The sequence below is a fragment of the Bubalus bubalis genome, chromosome 23 (assembly GCF_019923935.1).
Source record: "Bubalus bubalis isolate 160015118507 breed Murrah chromosome 23, NDDB_SH_1, whole genome shotgun sequence".
In the NCBI taxonomy this organism is placed as follows: Eukaryota; Metazoa; Chordata; class Mammalia; order Artiodactyla; family Bovidae; genus Bubalus; species Bubalus bubalis.
The window spans coordinates 33,446,398-33,464,094 of record NC_059179.1 but is presented as its reverse complement, the minus strand read 5'-3'; the positions used below and the strand labels follow the sequence as shown (position 1 = coordinate 33,464,094).

The 17,697-nt window shown below is 42.5% G+C and overlaps 1 protein-coding gene across 38 annotated transcripts in view; it reads right to left on the bottom strand.

The window, feature by feature from the left end:
- Positions 1-998, bottom strand: part of TCF7L2 (transcription factor 7 like 2) — a 202,379-nt gene extending 201,381 nt beyond the window's left edge. For 19 of the 38 annotated variants that reach the window (XM_044934968.2, XM_044934971.2, XM_044934972.2 and 16 more), the window contains exon 1: positions 278-997. In XM_044934968.2, coding sequence (XP_044790903.1) covers positions 278-466 — 189 coding nt within the window. In that variant the 5' untranslated portion in view covers positions 467-997. Of the gene's footprint in view, positions 1-277 lie in introns of all 38 variants that reach the window. The other 19 variants (XM_045164104.1, XM_044934959.2, XM_044934963.2 and 16 more) reach the window with 2 other exon arrangements.
- Between the last annotated feature and the right edge of the window lie 16,699 nt (positions 999-17,697).

The following is a 17,697-nucleotide window of genomic DNA, read 5'->3' as shown; positions in this document are numbered from 1 at the left end:
TGGAGGTGGGGAGGGCGAGGGGCAAACGCCACGCAGAGGTGGGGGGGAGAAAGGGGGGAGAAAAAGGATCAGCGAGGTGGGGGGTTTGGGGTGAGGGGGAAAGAGAAAAAAACAGGGTTACAAGTTTTTGCAATGGTGGCCCCACAAGCACACGCCGCTCGCCTGGCCCCGCGGCGCCCCGCCGCCGCCCCCAGCCCCGATTTCTCCCCTCTCAGCAACATTTGCCAAGCCCAGGAAATAGATTAAGAACCCCACCAGCCCGAGGGGCTTTTCCTACCTCGGAATCGGAGGAGCTGTTTTGATTCGTTTCTGATTCATTGACTAGAGACGATTTGACATCAGCTAAATCCCTCTCCGCCGAGGAGTTTTCGGAGCTCTTCTCCTCCTGCTCGCCCTCGTCTTTGAAGGAAATCAGTTCGTCGTTGGCGCCTAGGTCATCTCCTCCACCGCCGTTCAGCTGCGGCATTTTTTTTCACCCACCAGCAGCAATTTTGGAAGAAAAATGAAGTAGGAAGAAAAGCCAAAAAAAAAAAAAAAAAACCCAAAAAAGTTTTGCCCCCCCCAAAAAAAAATTGCAAGAAAAAGACGAGTCCAAGGTGAACTTTTTTTCTGCTTTGGGGTCTTTTTCTCCTGGGGAGGGGAAAGAGGGAGGAGGGGAGGGGAAGGGGGGGGAGATCTTCTGCACGCGTGAGTTTGGGTTTCTTTTTTCTCTCGTTCCCAAGGATCCGATCAATGTGCAAAAAAATAATAAATAAAAAAAGGGGGGGTAAAAAAAACACACCACCAACAACAAGAAGTCAGATATAAAGAGCAAAGGGGGGGGGAAGCCGAAGATACAGGAGGAGCTCGTGCCGCTCGGATTTGAGTGAGTTGAAGTTAGACTGAGAGCTTTTCAGTTCAAAGGCGGCGCTGATTGACAGATAGAAAAAGGGGGATCGAAATCCGGAGGAACGGAGTAGTCTGGGAGCGGAGATTATTGACAGGGCGAGAGGAACACACTCGCTTAATGAGATGCCGGGGGGCGGGCCCGGCCCGGTGACGTATGCATAAATAAACAGCCGGGGTGGGCGGGGCGGGGGCGGCTAACAATGATCCTTTCGGGCGCCGGGAGAGGGAGGAGGGAGGGAAGAAGGAGGAGGAGGAGAGGGGCGGGGGAGGAGGGGGGAGAGACGCAGGGAGGAGTGTGCAGGGGGAGAGGCCTGCGCTGAGTGTGTGCGAGCCCGGGAGTCTGGGCGAGGGAACGGGGACTCGCTCCGGGTGGGGGGCGGCTTCAGAAAACACAATGCGGAGTAGGGGAAGGAGGGGTGGGGGGGGGGCAGTGGCGATCGCGTCAGGAATCCCGAGTCGAGGAAGGCGGAAGGAAAGCCCACTTGGGGGGCGGGGATGGGGAGAGGCCCAGAAAAAGTGCACTTTAGAAATATTAGAAATAAGTCTTAAGGAAGGAGAAAAGGAGGAGAGTATTGGGGAAAGGGTGGGAGGTAGGGGTTTAGTGGTTAAGCCAGCAATGAAATCAACCACCCTTGGGCGGGATGTAACAGAAGTGGTCAAAAAGAGAGACCAACCCTCCACTCTCAGAGAGCTTGGGGAAGTGGAGGGCTGGGCAAAGTTCCTGGTCATCTGCAGTGAAAGAAACTATTAACCCACGAGGTCTTCCCTCCCCTTTTTTGTTTATTAATAGTGAATCATTTCGTTAAATAGTAAGTCTCTACTAGAATAAATATGCCAAGATGACTTTTTATCCAAAAAACAATCAAATACTGTAGTGTTTGTCAGGGGCATGACAAATATCCTTAAGGAAAAATACATGATTCTTGATTCTTTTCAATGTAGAACGTTGTTCTTTTTTTTTTTTTTTTTTTTTTAACTGACCTTGGAGGTGGTAGGAAATCAGCTAGGATTCAAAGTCCTTTCTGACTTTGGAGGTGAAAAGTTTGGGCGTTAACACCGCCAGGGAAAATAAAACTGAAAGTTCACCAGCCCCAGGGATCAGTGGTATTGGAGTCTTTCTGGAAGGAGATCTGAAATGAAATCCCCCAAAGACTGACCAAATAATCAAGATGTAGATGGGTCTGGCAGGAAATTGCTAACCCAGCTGATGCTAGAAGACCTCAGGGAGGAGATGGAAAACCTGAGGTTTGAGGCAGGTATTTGTTGATTTTTAGGCTGTATCCTGGGGAGCAAATTGATTTACTACAAAATGGGGAAGAAAATTATGTTAAAGGGGGAAAGGCCTGGGTCCCAAAACACAGTGTTTCTAGAAAATGGAGCAACAACACTCATTTTCTTGCAAATATCCAGTGAGACGTGAACTGGAATCTGCAATAGGAAAAGGGACAAAAAGAACCAGGAAAAAAAAAAAGAAACCAAGAGAGAATTAGCAAATTTTCTTTTAGGAACAGTGTTGGTCTAGAGTCCGAGATGTACTAAACTATTTCACCCATCCCTTAAAAACACATCTCACCTGCTTTTCAGCTGGCCCATCAGCACCTAAGCTTTCCAAAAGAAAGCAAATTTACCATGTAATATTTAGAGAGTTTCGGTTTTCAGCAAAACTGTTTTATAGGCTAAGGTCTCAGAAAGAAGACTACTAAAAATAATGATACCAAGATTGACAAGGCCAATGAATTCCCCTGCACTGGAAAAAATTCATAACCACATTTGCACACTAAAGAGCAAGATGTGGGCAAAATAAAAATGTGGTGGAGGGGGGAGGCTATGGAGGAGAATCACAGTAACTCCCAACTTTAATATTAATCAGAAAATCACAAGTAGAGTGAGAAGGAGCCTGAAAAGAAGTAAAACAAATGTGTACATTTAATCAGACAGGATTGCATAGGATACAAAGCACAGGGCTAATTAGTCTCAGCAGGTAGGACTAACCTTCAGACTTCATAAATAAATAAGGCGGGCACAGTTTCTAAGAGGGTGAGTGGAGACAGAAAGGGGATTATTTTAAGACACCAAGTAAAAACATGAAGAATGAAATGCTTCACTGTTAAATCCATGTACAAATGGATTTAACAGTTTCCTTTTTTTAGGTCTTTTCACTTGGTTGCCTTTAGATTTACACATTTATTGAATGGCCATAGCTTTTCACACTTGCTAATTGTCACCTGTATACTTAGTGTGCCTGAGTCTGTCTGTGTACAGTGTAGACTTTCCTAAGGCCTGTTTTAAGGCCTTATTTACTTAAATGAGAACACATTTACAGTAACTCAATTTTATGGCAATTTCTCCTGTGCAATGGTTCTTTTATTTTACTCTAACCCTGATCTGAATTAAAATGGATACTGAGGTCTTCTATGTCCTTTATAGGACTTACCTGGATAATAAAAGGTCATAAATATACTGAATTGAAATTTTAACGAAGGTACTTACTGTTTTTAATGTCCTGGCCTGCATTTTTATCATATGTAAATACTAAGGACTTTCTTTGGATGACTAGTAACCTCATCCATTTTGGCATATCCTTATGTTTCTCATTCAAAGGAAACTCTTAACATCTCTGATTTAGTTAATAAATTTAGAGTCATTCCATCATAGCACATTCACCACATTTAATCGTGTTGCTTTTTGCCATAGAAAGACTTGAGACCAGGAAGATCTCAGAGCATCAATTACCCCTGAATCTCTGAAAGGGCTTTAGGTAATCTGGGGGGATAGGGGAGAAATGGGGGAGGGTGTGAAATTAAAATCAGCAAAAAGCAAGGTAATACAATATTTAAAAGAAAGGTCTGGTTGGCCTACAATGTAGATTTGCTGTGAAATTTTAAACAACCGCAGGCTGTATCCAGGTGTTGAGGCTAGATACTGATGACTGACTTTTAGTTTAAAGGACAGAGAGTTCTGCCCAAATAGCAGGAGTTCTAAACATGGGGAGGAAACCAGACCAGTCTTGACTTTAGCCTGAGCCAAGGAGTTTTGCATGTAAGAAGCTGGGACTTCTTCCCTCAGAGCCCTTTCCCAGGGCCAGCCCAAGTCCTGAGCTGTAAGCAGACTGCCCCTCTGCCCTCATTTCTTTCTCTCCTCCTCCGCATCCAGTCTCTTTTGGCTTCTTCACTTCTCTGTTTTCTTCTCCCCTTCAACCATCCCTCTATTAAATCTCTGTGGACCTGTGTTGCTATTAGTCTGCATTTTAACCTCAGAAATTAAAATAGTTTACCTCTCCCCCAGGTACTTCCTTGTTCATCCCTATCGGAAAGTGTGAAAGGAAGTTTCAGTTGATATATATCACTTTCCAGGCATCAGTTTTCTACTGGGGGTTATTATGGCAGAGTGGTAAGTGTCCTCTGAAATATGGGACTGTGCTTGAAGGGATATGGCGGAAACAGGCTGGCCATTGGCCTTGTTACCTATGGCCCCTTTGTCCTGTCTCACCTGATCAGTGAAGTGGTTGGACTGGATATTTTCTTAGGTCCTTTCTAACATTCAGAAAGTCTATGATTTCATAGTTTCAGCCTATACCCCCATTATGCTGAGAGGCTCACCTATATAGGCTCACCTATATAGGCTGAGAGGCTCAGCCTATACCCTCATTATGCTGAGAGGCTCAAACTATATTGGAAGTTTGGCTTTAGAATTTAGGAAAAATAAGGATAGTCTGCTTAGATTCACCAGAAGTAGAGAATACATGTCACCAACCATACTCAGCTTCCCCAGTCAATTGGCAAGATTGTAGTAATTAAACCTTGATGGTGTTGCATACGTGTGTGTGTATGAGTGCTGTGTGATTTTTCTTTAAATATCAAGGTTCCAAGATGGATGATCTGTTACCCACTGTGTTGGACTTATCTATGCAGGGAGTGTGCTGACTGAGGGAAGCCAAAAAAAGAATCTGAAAACATAAGGAAGCTATAAAATGGGGAAATGTTTAGAAGCCAAAGTCCTGATTCCACTGTGATATTTTCTGTTTGCTTTTTGTTCTGTGCGGGTAATGGTTCCTTATTTGGATCTTGAGGAAAGCTACTCCTTTAGCCAACCTAGGAACACTAAAAATTGGACACCTGAGAGTTTGTAATTTTAGTGAGAGGAAGAGGTAGGCAAACAGGGCCCACTTCAGGCTTCCCTGGTGGCTCAGTGGTGAGGAGCCTGCCTGCCAGTGCAGGAGACACAAGTTCCATCCCTGGTCCGGGAAGATCCTGCATGCCATAGAGCAACTAAGCCCATGCACCACAACTGTTGAGCCTGTGCTCTCGGACTCCCAGGAACCACAGCTACTGAAACCCACACATCCTAGAGCACGGGCTTGGCAACAAGAGAAGACATCGCAGTAAGAAGCCCGAGCACCGCAACTAGAGGGTAATCCCCACTCGTCACAACTGGATAAAGGCCTGTGCAGCAGCAAAGACCCAGCACAGCCATAAATAAATGAATTAATTAATTTAAAATATTTTTTTAAAAGGGCCCACTTCACAGGCAACCTTTTATTTCCACCACCCCCCTCCCCAACCCTGCAAAGATTCTATCAAGGGACTCAGAGAGGCACACACCCTCTTCTTGAAACCCTGAGGAACACTGTTCTGTTTTTGGCACTATTCTGAAGCGTTTGCCTTGATCACCTTGCTTCAGCTAATGACAGGTCCAGGTAATAAAGTGACAATAATGCCTGATGATCCAAGGGTTAATGGGAAGATGTATGCATTTGTACAGGGTTTCATCACCTGCCTCCATAAGCTGATCACTACCATCTAGGCATTTGTGACAGGAGAAGCCTTCGGAAGGCATCAGTCCTCCATAAATACACGTTTCTTATTGACACCATGTCTTTTAACCCTAATAGTAATGGAAGAAGGCCAATAAATGAAACATTTACTGCATTAGTTGCCTTTTTTTGGGGTGGTGTACTTTTCCTTTCTAGCCGTCTCTAGAAGATGTTTTCAGCCTAATTTGCTCCCTAGAAATTTCGCTTGCTACAGTTATAGGTCTATGACGTTTTATTGCCTGGAGCCAAGTCTGCATAAGAACTTTCTTAAGATATACTTATCCTAATGCCAAGCTACAGGAACCTAGCTGCTTTATGCTGAATTATTTGTGCTACCCTGATATACAGGGCAGAGACTGCCTGATAGTCATTGCCATAGGGTAGGTCTAAATGTTTCTGAGAAGGGGAAAAAAGGCAAGAAAGAGGTGAAAAAAGTTTCATCTAGGTTGATGTGTAGAAGTCTTTAGAATTAATAATTGAGTGTGTATTTAACATATTAAAATGCCTGAGGTTTTCTTTTCTTTCCTTTCCTTTTTTTAAAAAAAAAAGCTTCAGTGACCCCATCCTTTTTCAGGGAACATCCTTGCCCACTCAAACCCGTTGTTCTGTTCAGAGATATCATGGATACTAAATCCCCTCCCCCAAAGATATAGGGACTCTAACTTGAGGCAAGGACTGTGTCCACCAGCATTGAACAATCTCGGTAAGGTGGTTTAGTCTATTCAAGGGACAGAGCAGGTGAAATTTCAGGAGAGGACCTTACCATTGTTCCCCTTGTAATGTATCTAGGTGTGGGCTAACACACCTGCTTCTGGCCAAAAGCATTGTGGGATGGAGGAGGATTCAAGGAGACACCCAGGACCAGGGTGTGAAGATTTCAGACCTGGGCCCCCAGGAATCTAGAACAGCTTTAAGCCCCAGCCTGTCCTTGAAAGAAAGTGAAAGTGTTAGTCGTTGTGTCCGACTCTGCAATCCCGTGGACTGTAGCCCGCCAGGCTCCTCTGTCCATGGAATTCTTCAGGCAAGAATACTGGAGTGGATTGCCATTTCCTTCTCCAGGGGACTTTCCTGACCCAGGGATCGAACCCAGGTCTCATGCATTGCAGGCAGATTCTTTACCTCTGAGCCACCAGGGAAGCACAGAGTAAAATCTAAATCTACTTTGATCATATCATTTGAGACTGGGTTAGAATCAGCTTTCCCCCTGCCTTGCAAAAATGCCAATTGCTTCTGCACATTCCAATGATATTTGTGGATTATATTTCCTAATGAAACACTCATTTTGATAGGGAAAGGGAAAAAGGATGAATGATGAGTTCCGGGTCCAGAGCGTGGCTTGCATACAGACAACAGCCTGCAGCACAGAGACAAGGCGCAAGGCTTCCAGCGAGTCATCGAGCAAACTCTGTTGGTTGCCTGAGGGCACACTGTAAGTACCCAACACAGGAGCGAAGGCATTAATCGTTATTTCTTAAAGGTTCCAAGATCCCGAGAGGGAGAGACTATAATGACCCCAAAACCCCATAAGAAGCACAGTACCCCTCCCAGAAATGCCTCTCATGAGCACGCGGTCTTTCTCTAGGCCTGTATTCTTAGATACATTGTCCCACACCGAGAGATGCTCCCGGTTCCCAACAGTCTGTATGCAGGACCAGCAAGCACATTCCTCCCTCCCACCCAGCAAAGGGCTCTGTTCATGTGAGTGCTGGTGTGTAAGGGCCTTTGAGACCCTCCTAATCCCACCAGGCTTTGCTGGCCACCCCCACCCCCCAGCAGCAAAAGTGATGACAATCTGGAAGCCAGATGAGGCATATCTGAGGGAAGGATCTGATACTGCTGTGTTATAGTCTTTTCTTCTTTGAAGGAAACTCACATACCCCTCTTCACAAGAAGCATCTTTCTAATGTGATCTGGCTATTCATGTTATTTTATTGCTGGCTACAAAACAGCATGTACTATAGAGTTCTTTTTTTTTAAAAAAAAAAAAAAAGTATAATTGTTCTTTAAAAATATTTGAAAGGATGTGCTCCAAAAGCTCCAAAATGTCAACAGCACTTTTTTTTCCCCCTAAATGTTAGAATTAGGGGTAATTTTTAGTTATACTTTAATACCTTTCTATACTCTCTGGTATTGTTTGGGTTTGTTTGGTTTTAACAACTGAGCACGGGTTGCAAATATTTCTAATTATTTGCATCTTTAGAAAGAGAGATAATGCTCTTCTTCCTATTTTAAGAAATAAATGCTTCAGACTTTCCTTCTCTTTTTCATTCCCATCCCTCCTTGCTCAAACTGGGAATATTTCAAGGTCGCTGTTGCTCACATTACATCTGATCCATCTTTGTTGTGCAGAGCAGGCCTGTGTGCTGCTGGGCACTGAGCAGTGTCCTTGATCTCTGCCCACGAGTTGGCAGTGGAAACCCACTACCACGTCGTGGTGGGAAAAAAAAAAAAAAAAAAACTCCGGAAATTGCCACATGTCCCCTTTTGCAGGTTGAAGGGGAAACAAAATCATCCCCACTGGGCAACCTCTGTTTTACTGTGAACCTCCTCTCTGAAAGGAATATGATAAACTCATTTTAGTAAGTCAGTTCTCAAACTGCTGACGGGGGATGCCATCCCCTCTTCCACTAGCTAATCAGGACCTGTATCAGAATGGCCTGGGGCGTTTCTTCAAACTGCACCACCTCCACTCCCTGGTGAGACCCTGTGCCTTGCACAAGGGGGCATCTTGGTCTCACCAGAAGTATTCAAATTTTGGCTCTGTCACATATGAATATGTGACCTAGGACAACTGCATAAACCATTCTTACATTATTTACTCATCTAGGAAATGGGGGCATAATATCTACATCTAAGTGGTGAGGATTCAGTGAAATAGCATGTACAGTTACCTTGATCACAGAAGGTTTCAATTGGGCAGATTTCCTTTCTTGCCCCCCTTCTTCAGATGGAGATGGATTGCCAGGATTTAGCCCATTCCTGGCACCATGAGAGTTGTTCAGTCATTAAATTGTACACCACTCTTTGTGACCCCATGGACTACAGCACACCAGGCCTTCCTGTCCTTCACTATCTCCCAGAGTTTGCCCAAACTCATATCCATTGAATTGGTGATGCCATCTAGGCATCTCATTCTCTATTGCCTCCTTCTCCTCCTGCCCTCAATCTTTCCTGGCATCAGGGTTATTTCCAATGAGTTGGCTCTTCAGGTGGCCAAAGTATCGGAGCTTCAGCATCAGTCCTTCCAATGAATATTCAGGGTTGATTTCCTTTAGGATTGACTGGTTTGATCTCCTTGATGTCCAAGGGACTCTCACGAGTCTTCTCCAGCACCATAATTCAAAAGCATCAATTCTTCAGTGCTCAACCTTCTTTCTGATCCAATTCTCACATCCGCACGTGACTACTGGAAAAACCATAGCTTTGACTAGATGGACCCTTGTCGGCAAAGTGATGTCTCTGCTTTTTAATATGCTATCTAGGTTGGTCATAGCTTTTCTTCCAAGGAGCAAGCATCTTTTAATTTCATGGCTGCAGTCACCATCCACAGTGATTTTGGAGCCCAAGAAAATAAAATCTGTCACTGTTTCACTTTTTACCCATCTATTTGCCATGAAGTGATGGGACCAGATGCCATAATCTTAGGTTTTTGAATGTTGAGATTTAAGCCAGCTTTTTCATTCTCCTCTCTCACCCTCCATAGGAGGGGTCGGTATATTTTAGCTCTTATCACTGTTTTTCTGCCTCTCCTAGTTACTCTTTTTGAGAGTTGCTGCATTATAAAATGGAAAGATTCCTAAACTCAAAACAAACACATCTGGAATGGTGGCTTTCAGGCACCAAAGACAAGCCAAGCAGTCACAGGCAACTCTTTAGGGTCTCTTTGTGGTGCTGCCCACCGAGAAGGGGGCAACTCCACCACAAGACAGTTCCCAACCAACCTCTTTTCCCTGTCCCTCCAGGCAAGTCCCTCCAAGTCTCCATTTCGGGAGAGCGGCAGGACAGATTTTGAAAGCCCTCAAGGCTTCCTCTCAATCATCTAGTAATTTAATAATACACAGCCCTTTGCAAGTACTAATTAAACAAGAGTGAGCTCCCTGGTGAGGGAGGCCAGCCACCCTTCCACCTTGGGCCCCAGAAGAAGTGGTTTACCTGGAGGTAAGAAAAAAGAAAGGAAGAAGCTAGGTCAAAAGGGAAGGGAAGAATTCCAGCTCTGAAGACTTCAGCGGTTCGGTCCAGTCAAGGTGACCACCAGCCACTCTGGGTCAGAGCATCTCCGGTAGACGAGGGGCCCTCCTATCTCTTTTACTTCTTAGGGGAGGGTGTCAGAGACCACTTTGCCCGTCCGAAGCTAGGTTTAGTCTCTCTCCAAAATGCACACACACTTATGTATTTTACAAATTCTCTCTAAACTTTCGATTTAAAATTCCCTGTCCAACAACCTAGAGGGGCAGGATGGAGTAGGAGGTGGGAGGGAGGTTCAGGAGGGAGGGAACAGCAGTATACCCATGGCTGATTCTTGTTGATGTATGGCAGAAACCAGCAGAATATTATAAAACAATTATCCTCTAATTACAAATAAATAAATTAAATTTTAAAAATTTCCTGTCCAAAATAATCATAAGTAGGGGAGAAGAATAAATCAGGAGTTTGGGATGAACACACACACTACTATGATGTAGAAGATAGATCACCAGCAAGGACCTGCTCTACAGCACAGGGAAATCTAGTCAATATTCTGTGACAAACCTATGTGAGAAAAGAATCTAAAAAGAATGAATATATGTATATGTATAACTGAATCACTTTGCTGTACACTGAAACTATCATGATATTGTAAATCAACTGTACTCCAATAAAATTAAACATAAACATTATTAAAATTTTAAAAATCATCATAATCACAGTCTTATATTGGTTGAGTTTTACATTTCAGAAGCTCTTTCCAATAGGCACGCTGTAGGGTGTAGTTCTAGAATGATGGCCTTGAACTCGTCAGTGTCACTCACCAGCTGGGTTGCCTCCAACACAGTATTTCACTTCCCTACGCTTTTGTTTCCTTTTGCATAAAATAAAATTAGTAGAAGTAGCTCTTGTCAAAATTATTTACATTTTACAGATGAAAAAAACTGAGACTGGGAAACACTAGAGTCAATGGCTCGGATTGGAACCCAGAACTCCTGACTCTTCATAATCGCTCTGCCTTTCTTTTAAAACCATTAAAACTTTTTGTTGAGGTATAATATTCATATAGCAAAGTATAAAAATCTTAAACATTCACCCTGATAAATGTTTAGATGTGGACACATCCTTGTAACTCCCATCTACATCAAGATAATAGATGCTTTTGAACTGTGGTGTTGGAGAAGACTCTTGAGAGTCCCTTGGACTGCAAGGAGATCCAACCAGTCCATCCTAAAGGAATCAGTCCTGAATATTCATTGGAAGGACTGATGCTGAAGCTGAAACTCCAATCCTTTGGCCACCTGATGCGAAAAACGGACTCACTGGAAAAGACCCTGATGCTGGGAAAGATCAAAGGCAGGAGGAGAAGGGGACGACAGAGGATGAGATGGTTAAATGGCATCACTGACTCCATGGACATGAGTTTGAGCAAGCTCCAGGAGTTGGTGATGGACAGGGAAGCCTGGTGTGCTGCAGTCCATTGGGTCACAAAGAGTCGGACACCACTGAGCAACTGAACTGAACTGATTACTGAAACAACAGAAGCAATCTTTGTGTGCCCTCCAAGTCAAGATCCTGACTCCCTAAAGCAGGACTACCAGATGTAGTAAATAAAAAATACTGCTTAGGACATACTTATAATAAAAAATTGGCTGCTAATCTGATATTCAAATTTAACTAAGTGGCCTGTATTTTATCTAGCAGTCCTACCCCAAAAGCAGCCATTGACCTGATTTCTATGACACTAGATAAGTTTTGCCTATTCTTGTCAAAGAAGTGGAACCATATCTTATTGTACTCTTTTGATTCAGGATTCTTTTGCTTAACATTACACCCAAGAGATTCAGTGATGTTTGCAGTGGCTCATTTTCATTACTGTATAGTATCCCACTGTATACAATGGAATATACATTTATAATATACAATGAGTACAAGTTGAGTCATCATATATTATAAATGTATACATATACAATGAATATGAATTTATTTATCCACTCTACTATAGATGAACCTTGCTTTTAGCCAAGACAAACAGAGCTACTATAAACTTTATTCTTGTATATGCCTTTCTGTTAGTATCTGCATGCATCCCCATTGGGTATGTTACTAGATGGAAATTTCCTATGACATCAGGGTATATATATGTTCAACATTAGTAGATAAAACCAAATCTCTCCAAAACTGTTGAACCAGTTTATTCCAGAATGTGCAAAGAATTTCTGTTGCTTCACCTGCTGTGTCAGTTTCCCCCCATTTTATGATGAATATATAGGGAAATTCACATTTTCCTGATGACTAATGCTGTTGAGCATCTTCACAGGCTTATTGATTGCTTAGATGTTCTCTTTAGGAAAGTGCCTGTTTAAGTCTTTTGCCCATTAAAAAAATGAGTTGTCTATCTTTTTCCAACTGATTTATAAGAATTCTTTACATGTTCTAGGTATAAATTCTTTGTCAGACATAGGTTTTGCAGATAGCTTCTCCCTCTCTGTGGCTTGCCTTTTCATGCTCATAATGGTACATTTTGATGAACAGAAGTTTTTAACCTTTATGGTTATTGCTTTTGTGTATGTTAAGAAATCTTGAATTACTCCAAGGTCACAGTAATATCCTCCTGTGTTGCCTTTTAGAAGGGTTTTCATTTATTTTTTAACATCTAGAGCTACTGGCCTTGTTTCTTTGTCTATGGTATGTATGACATATTTCTTTTCTCTCTCTTTCTTTTTTTTGGGTCACACCCCACAGCTTGCAAGATTTTAATTTCCCAAGCAGATTGAACCCATGCTCTTGGCAGTGAAAACATAGAGTCCTAACCAGTGGACCGCCAAAGAATTCCCTGTACATTCTATTAAATTTTAAATTATTTCTCAACTTCATAATCCTACAGAATCTACATTAATGATTGCTAATATCATCATGAGATAGCTTTATTCACTCCAGTCATTATAAGCATCTTTCTATGTGCTGAGGAACTGTGCATCCTAAGAATTTAAAACTTGAACTCAGCACGATGGTCATCTTCTCCTAGTTCACAGTGTAGCGTCTTGCTCCAAGTGGTTTGCCTCGGTCCACATATAGCCCACAGTGGAGACACCCACAGTAGAGACACATAAGTTCCTTTTAGGGGCAAAGTCCACTTAGATTTGCGTCTATGGCTGGGGTTTCCTGCCTGTCCTTCAGAGTCTGTGCAGGGAGCTGGCGAGCATGCTCACGAGAGTGCTCTTCCTTTGGGGCAGCTCTGATTGGAAGTTCAAAGACAGAGACTGAAACCTGGATCATTTGTCTGTTGCAGGTCCCTGCGCCAAGTAAGAGCCTACATTCCAGCCAAGTCAGTGGTAGGAAAGATGGATTGTCCAGTCACCTGGAGTGGCTCAAAAAAGCCTGGGGCAGCTGACATGTTAATAACAGGACAAGTAATAAATTATGAACGATGTTTGTGGTACCTGATTGTATCATAACTGTTTACTTTGCTGGACTCACTAGCTTTTCCCATCAGCCATCAGTTACATAGCTAACACCCAGCTAACACCAACTCCTGAGGCAGGAGAAGGTGGCGTGGATACATAAAGGAACAGCAGCCTCAACCTCAGTCCCAGTGTCCTTATGAGACTTAATGTTGGTCCAGAATGTAGACCTTAAAATAAGGCCTAGCCCACTACCCTTGTACCCTGGGCTCTTGAAGACTCTTCTACCTTATTCCCAGGAATCATCCAGAATGCCCTCCTGGTTCCTGGTCCCTCCTGTTGGCCCAGGCAAGCCCCCTTTCTTGGGAAGCCTCAAATAATTTTGATTTCCCACTGGGCCCATGACCCTCTTGGGACATTAGGGCTCATTATCTGGTTCTCATGCCTTTGACTAACTAGAACAGCCCACCTTCCCCAGGGAGCTTCAGCCTCCAATATTGACCTCCAACAACATGAACTATTATCCCACCCAGGCCCATCACAACTTCTGTGAGAGCTGGAGTCTAGACACTGTAGAAGAAGGGAATTTACTCCCTAATTTTCCTGATAGAGTCTCCCTCCAGTTTTCTGCACCAGTCACTCCCTCCAGGGGAGAACCTGAGGTACTCAAATGATGCCGTCCTACCTAGAACCCCTTCCTACCTAATACTTCCTTAGCCAAAGGAACTGTCCCTCGGCGGTAAACCATTCTTATCTAACTAGATGGGGGATTCCAAGTGTGTGTGTGGGGGGGTGGTCAGAGCCACAGAATTGAAATGCAAATGTGGGTTCTTAATGTATTTTATTTTTTTAATTAATTTTTATTGGAGTATAGTTGATTTACAATGTTGTGTTAGTTTCTGCTGTAGAGCAAAGTGAATACGTTATACATATACATACATCCACTCTTTTTTTTTTTTTTTTTTTTTTTAGGGACTTCCCTGTAGCTCAGATGGGAATCTGCCTGCAATGCAGAAGACCTGAATTTGATCCCTGGGTCGGGAAAGGAGAAGGGAATGGCAATCCACTCCAGTATTCTTGCCTGGAGAATCCCATGGACAGAGGAGCCTGGCAGACTACAGTCTATGGGGTCACAAAGAGTTGGACACAACTGAGAGACTAACACTACTACTCTTTTTTAGGTTCTATTCCCATAGAGGTCATTATAGAATATTGAGCAGAGTTCCCTTTGCTATACAGTAGGTTCTTATTAGTTATCTGTTTTACCTTAATGTATTTTAAAGGAGTGAGGAAAGGCTGAGAAATTTTCCTGAGAACACTTTAAACTTGAAAATTTATCAAGAATCTCTGACAACATTGCTATTTATTTCTGCCTTAATAATGAGGCAGAGCAGTAATCTTCCATGATAACCAAGTGAAAAGCAGAAAGGAACCTCTACTGGACCTTGTAAGGAGAGAAGCCAAGGGGTACTAGGCCAAAGGGTGTTCTTAGAGCAAGCAAAGCAGCCTGGATGAAGACCAGAGACAGGTGGGAGGCAGGCCTCCAGGACAGACTGACCACGACAGGTTCAATCCCTGTTGCAGGCCAAACACAAGAATTTAGAAGGAATTAGGGCTCCTGAGGGCAGTGCTGGGGGAAGAAGGCTGAGTTAATTGCATTCTATGCTCCAAAGCTAGCAGGTCCCACCGGGAAATCTACAGGGAAGACCTTCGGAGACAAGGGACTCAGGAGCACCAGCACCTATGATCACAACTAATTTTAATAGAAGGTGCTGGAACCAAAGCAGATTGTCAGATTCTCTTCACTTGAGCCCAAGGGCCTCTAGCAAGTCCAAGTTGTATTTAACTCTGTTCTACTTAATTTCCACAAGATAGAGGACCGCCCCCCACTGCAGACTCAAGTTTGCTTTCCCTGGAAGCAGCTGGAGGTGGCCTTTATGACGGAAATGCTTCCCTGGTGGCTCAGACAGTAAAGAAAACGCCTTCAATGCAGAAGACACCCGAGGTTCAATCCCTAGGTCGGGAAGATCCCCTAGAGAAGGGAACGGCAATCCACTCCAGTATGCTTGCCTGGAGAATTAACAGGGACAATGGCGGGCTATATATAGTCCATGGGGTTGCCAAGAGTCAGACACAACTGAGGGACTAACACTTTTTCACTTTCCTCTCAGACTTAGGGAGGACTCTGCAGAGGGAACCAAAGGCTTGAGATCTGTACTGGAGAGTAAGTAAGGGGGTAGAGTGCACACAGCCCCTTCCTCTCTCTGAGGAAGCATACTACTACTGTTGTTATTGTCCTTACTATTATAATAAGTCGATTCCATTGAGGAAAGGAAGGGAAAGCAGGTGAATGCTATTTCTAAGAAATAACTTTGCACACTGGACTGAGCGTGTTACCCCGGATTGATCCCAAAGGCTTTCTAGAGCAACTTGATATGAACATAATTCAGAGGATTATGAATTTTGAGAAAAAAACATTACATTTTTATCTTTACTGAACTCTCACTGAAATTTAGCATTTTCTTTTATTTTAAATGTGGGCAACAGACTGTAGACTATCAGCAGTCACTGAGACCCTTTTTAAAAAACAGTTAACTTTATATTTACACTTCCTTTTTAAAAAAAAAATAAAAAAGCTTTATCACTAAGCTTACCGGATCTTACTTCCCCAATCAGGGATTGAACCCAGGCCACAACAGTGAGAGCACCAAGTCCTAAAAACTAGACTGCTAGGGAAACCCTATTTAAATATCCTTAATTATTTCATGTGTTGCAACCAGCATATATTCCTTGTGTAGTAGAAATAATTTATAATAAAGTATAATTAAAAAACAAAATCTATAATTCTCCAGCTAACTACTAGGCCCAAATGAATTACCCATGTTAGGTAAATAGACTTTCAGAATAGAGGAAAAAGTTGAAGAGCCACCTAACCCAACTTTATGAGGCTAATCTTAATTCCCAAACCAAAACTAGACAATGACAAGGCATAGAAATAAAACTTCAGATCAACAGGGTCTGATGATATGACTAAAACTCACATTCTCTATTTCTTGGCTTTGCTATGTGGTGTTGGCAACTGTGGCTTTAATGCTACTAGAAATCATACATATTTTCATGTCCTGATATAATGGTTATGGACACTTTAAAATAGCATTTATACTCATCATTAATTACAAATCACACACTTTCCTTAATAAAATAGCATGTAGGCAGTTATACCACAAATTTGTTTTTAAAAAATAGTTTAAGAAATTTCCATTACTGTTCCCCGTAATGGCTGTACCAACTTACATTCTCACTAACAGTGTAGAGGGTTCCTTTCCTCTACACCCTCTCCAGAATTTTTTATTTGCAGACTTTTTCATGATGGCCATTCTGACTGGTGTGAGGTGATCCCTCAGTGTAGTTCTGATTTGCATTCTCTAACAATTAGTGATGTTGAGCATCTTTTCATGTGCTTATTGGCCATCTGTATTCATCTTTGGAGAAATGTCTATTTAGGTCTTCTGTCCACTTTTAAAAATCTGCTTTCTTTTAATCAGCATAATTACTTTGAAATTCATCTATACTGCTAAGTGTATCGATAGTTTGTTCTTGGTATTTTTATTTTTCCTGAGTGGTATTATATTGTGTGGAAAAACACCCAATTGTTTATTCATTCACTGGCTGATGGACTTGTGTTTCCAGTTCTTGGTTATTAGAAATAAAGCTCCGTTGAACATTAGTGTGTAAGTCTCTGTGTGAACACAGGCTTTCATATCTCTTGGGTAATTACCCTGAGAACGGAATGGTATGCATTTAGATGCTAAAGAAACTGCCAAACTTTTTTCCAAAGTCATTGTAGCACTGACGTTTCCACCAGGGGTGTAGGAAAGTTCCAGTTGCTCCACCTCCTCATCAGCAGTTGGTATGGTTAGTCTTCTTCGTTTTAGACATTCTAGATATGAGATCTCACTGTGGTTTTAGTTTGCATATCCCTCACTGAGTAGATAAAATTTCCTTGTTCCTGAAGGGCTTCCTTTAACTTTTCCTGTAACATGCTGGTGATGAATTCTTCCAAGGTTTGTATGTCTAAGAAAAGGTCTTTATTTCCCTTTTGTTTCTGAAATATATTTTTGCTGAGAATAGAATTCTAAGTTACCAGCTTAGAATTAACTAGTAACTAAGTTACCAGTGGAGAATAATTTTGTTATTTTTGTTTTCTAGTCTCGATACTTTTAAAGATTTGGTTCCACTGTCTTCTGCCTTGAATTGTTCTCGACAAGAATTCTATGGTCATCTTGGTCTTTGTTTCTATTGCATAGTGTGTCTTTTATCTCTGACTGCTTTAAAAGTTTTCTTTTTATCACTGATTTTAATCAATTTTATTAAGATATGCCTTGGTAGTGTAATATTGTTCATGTT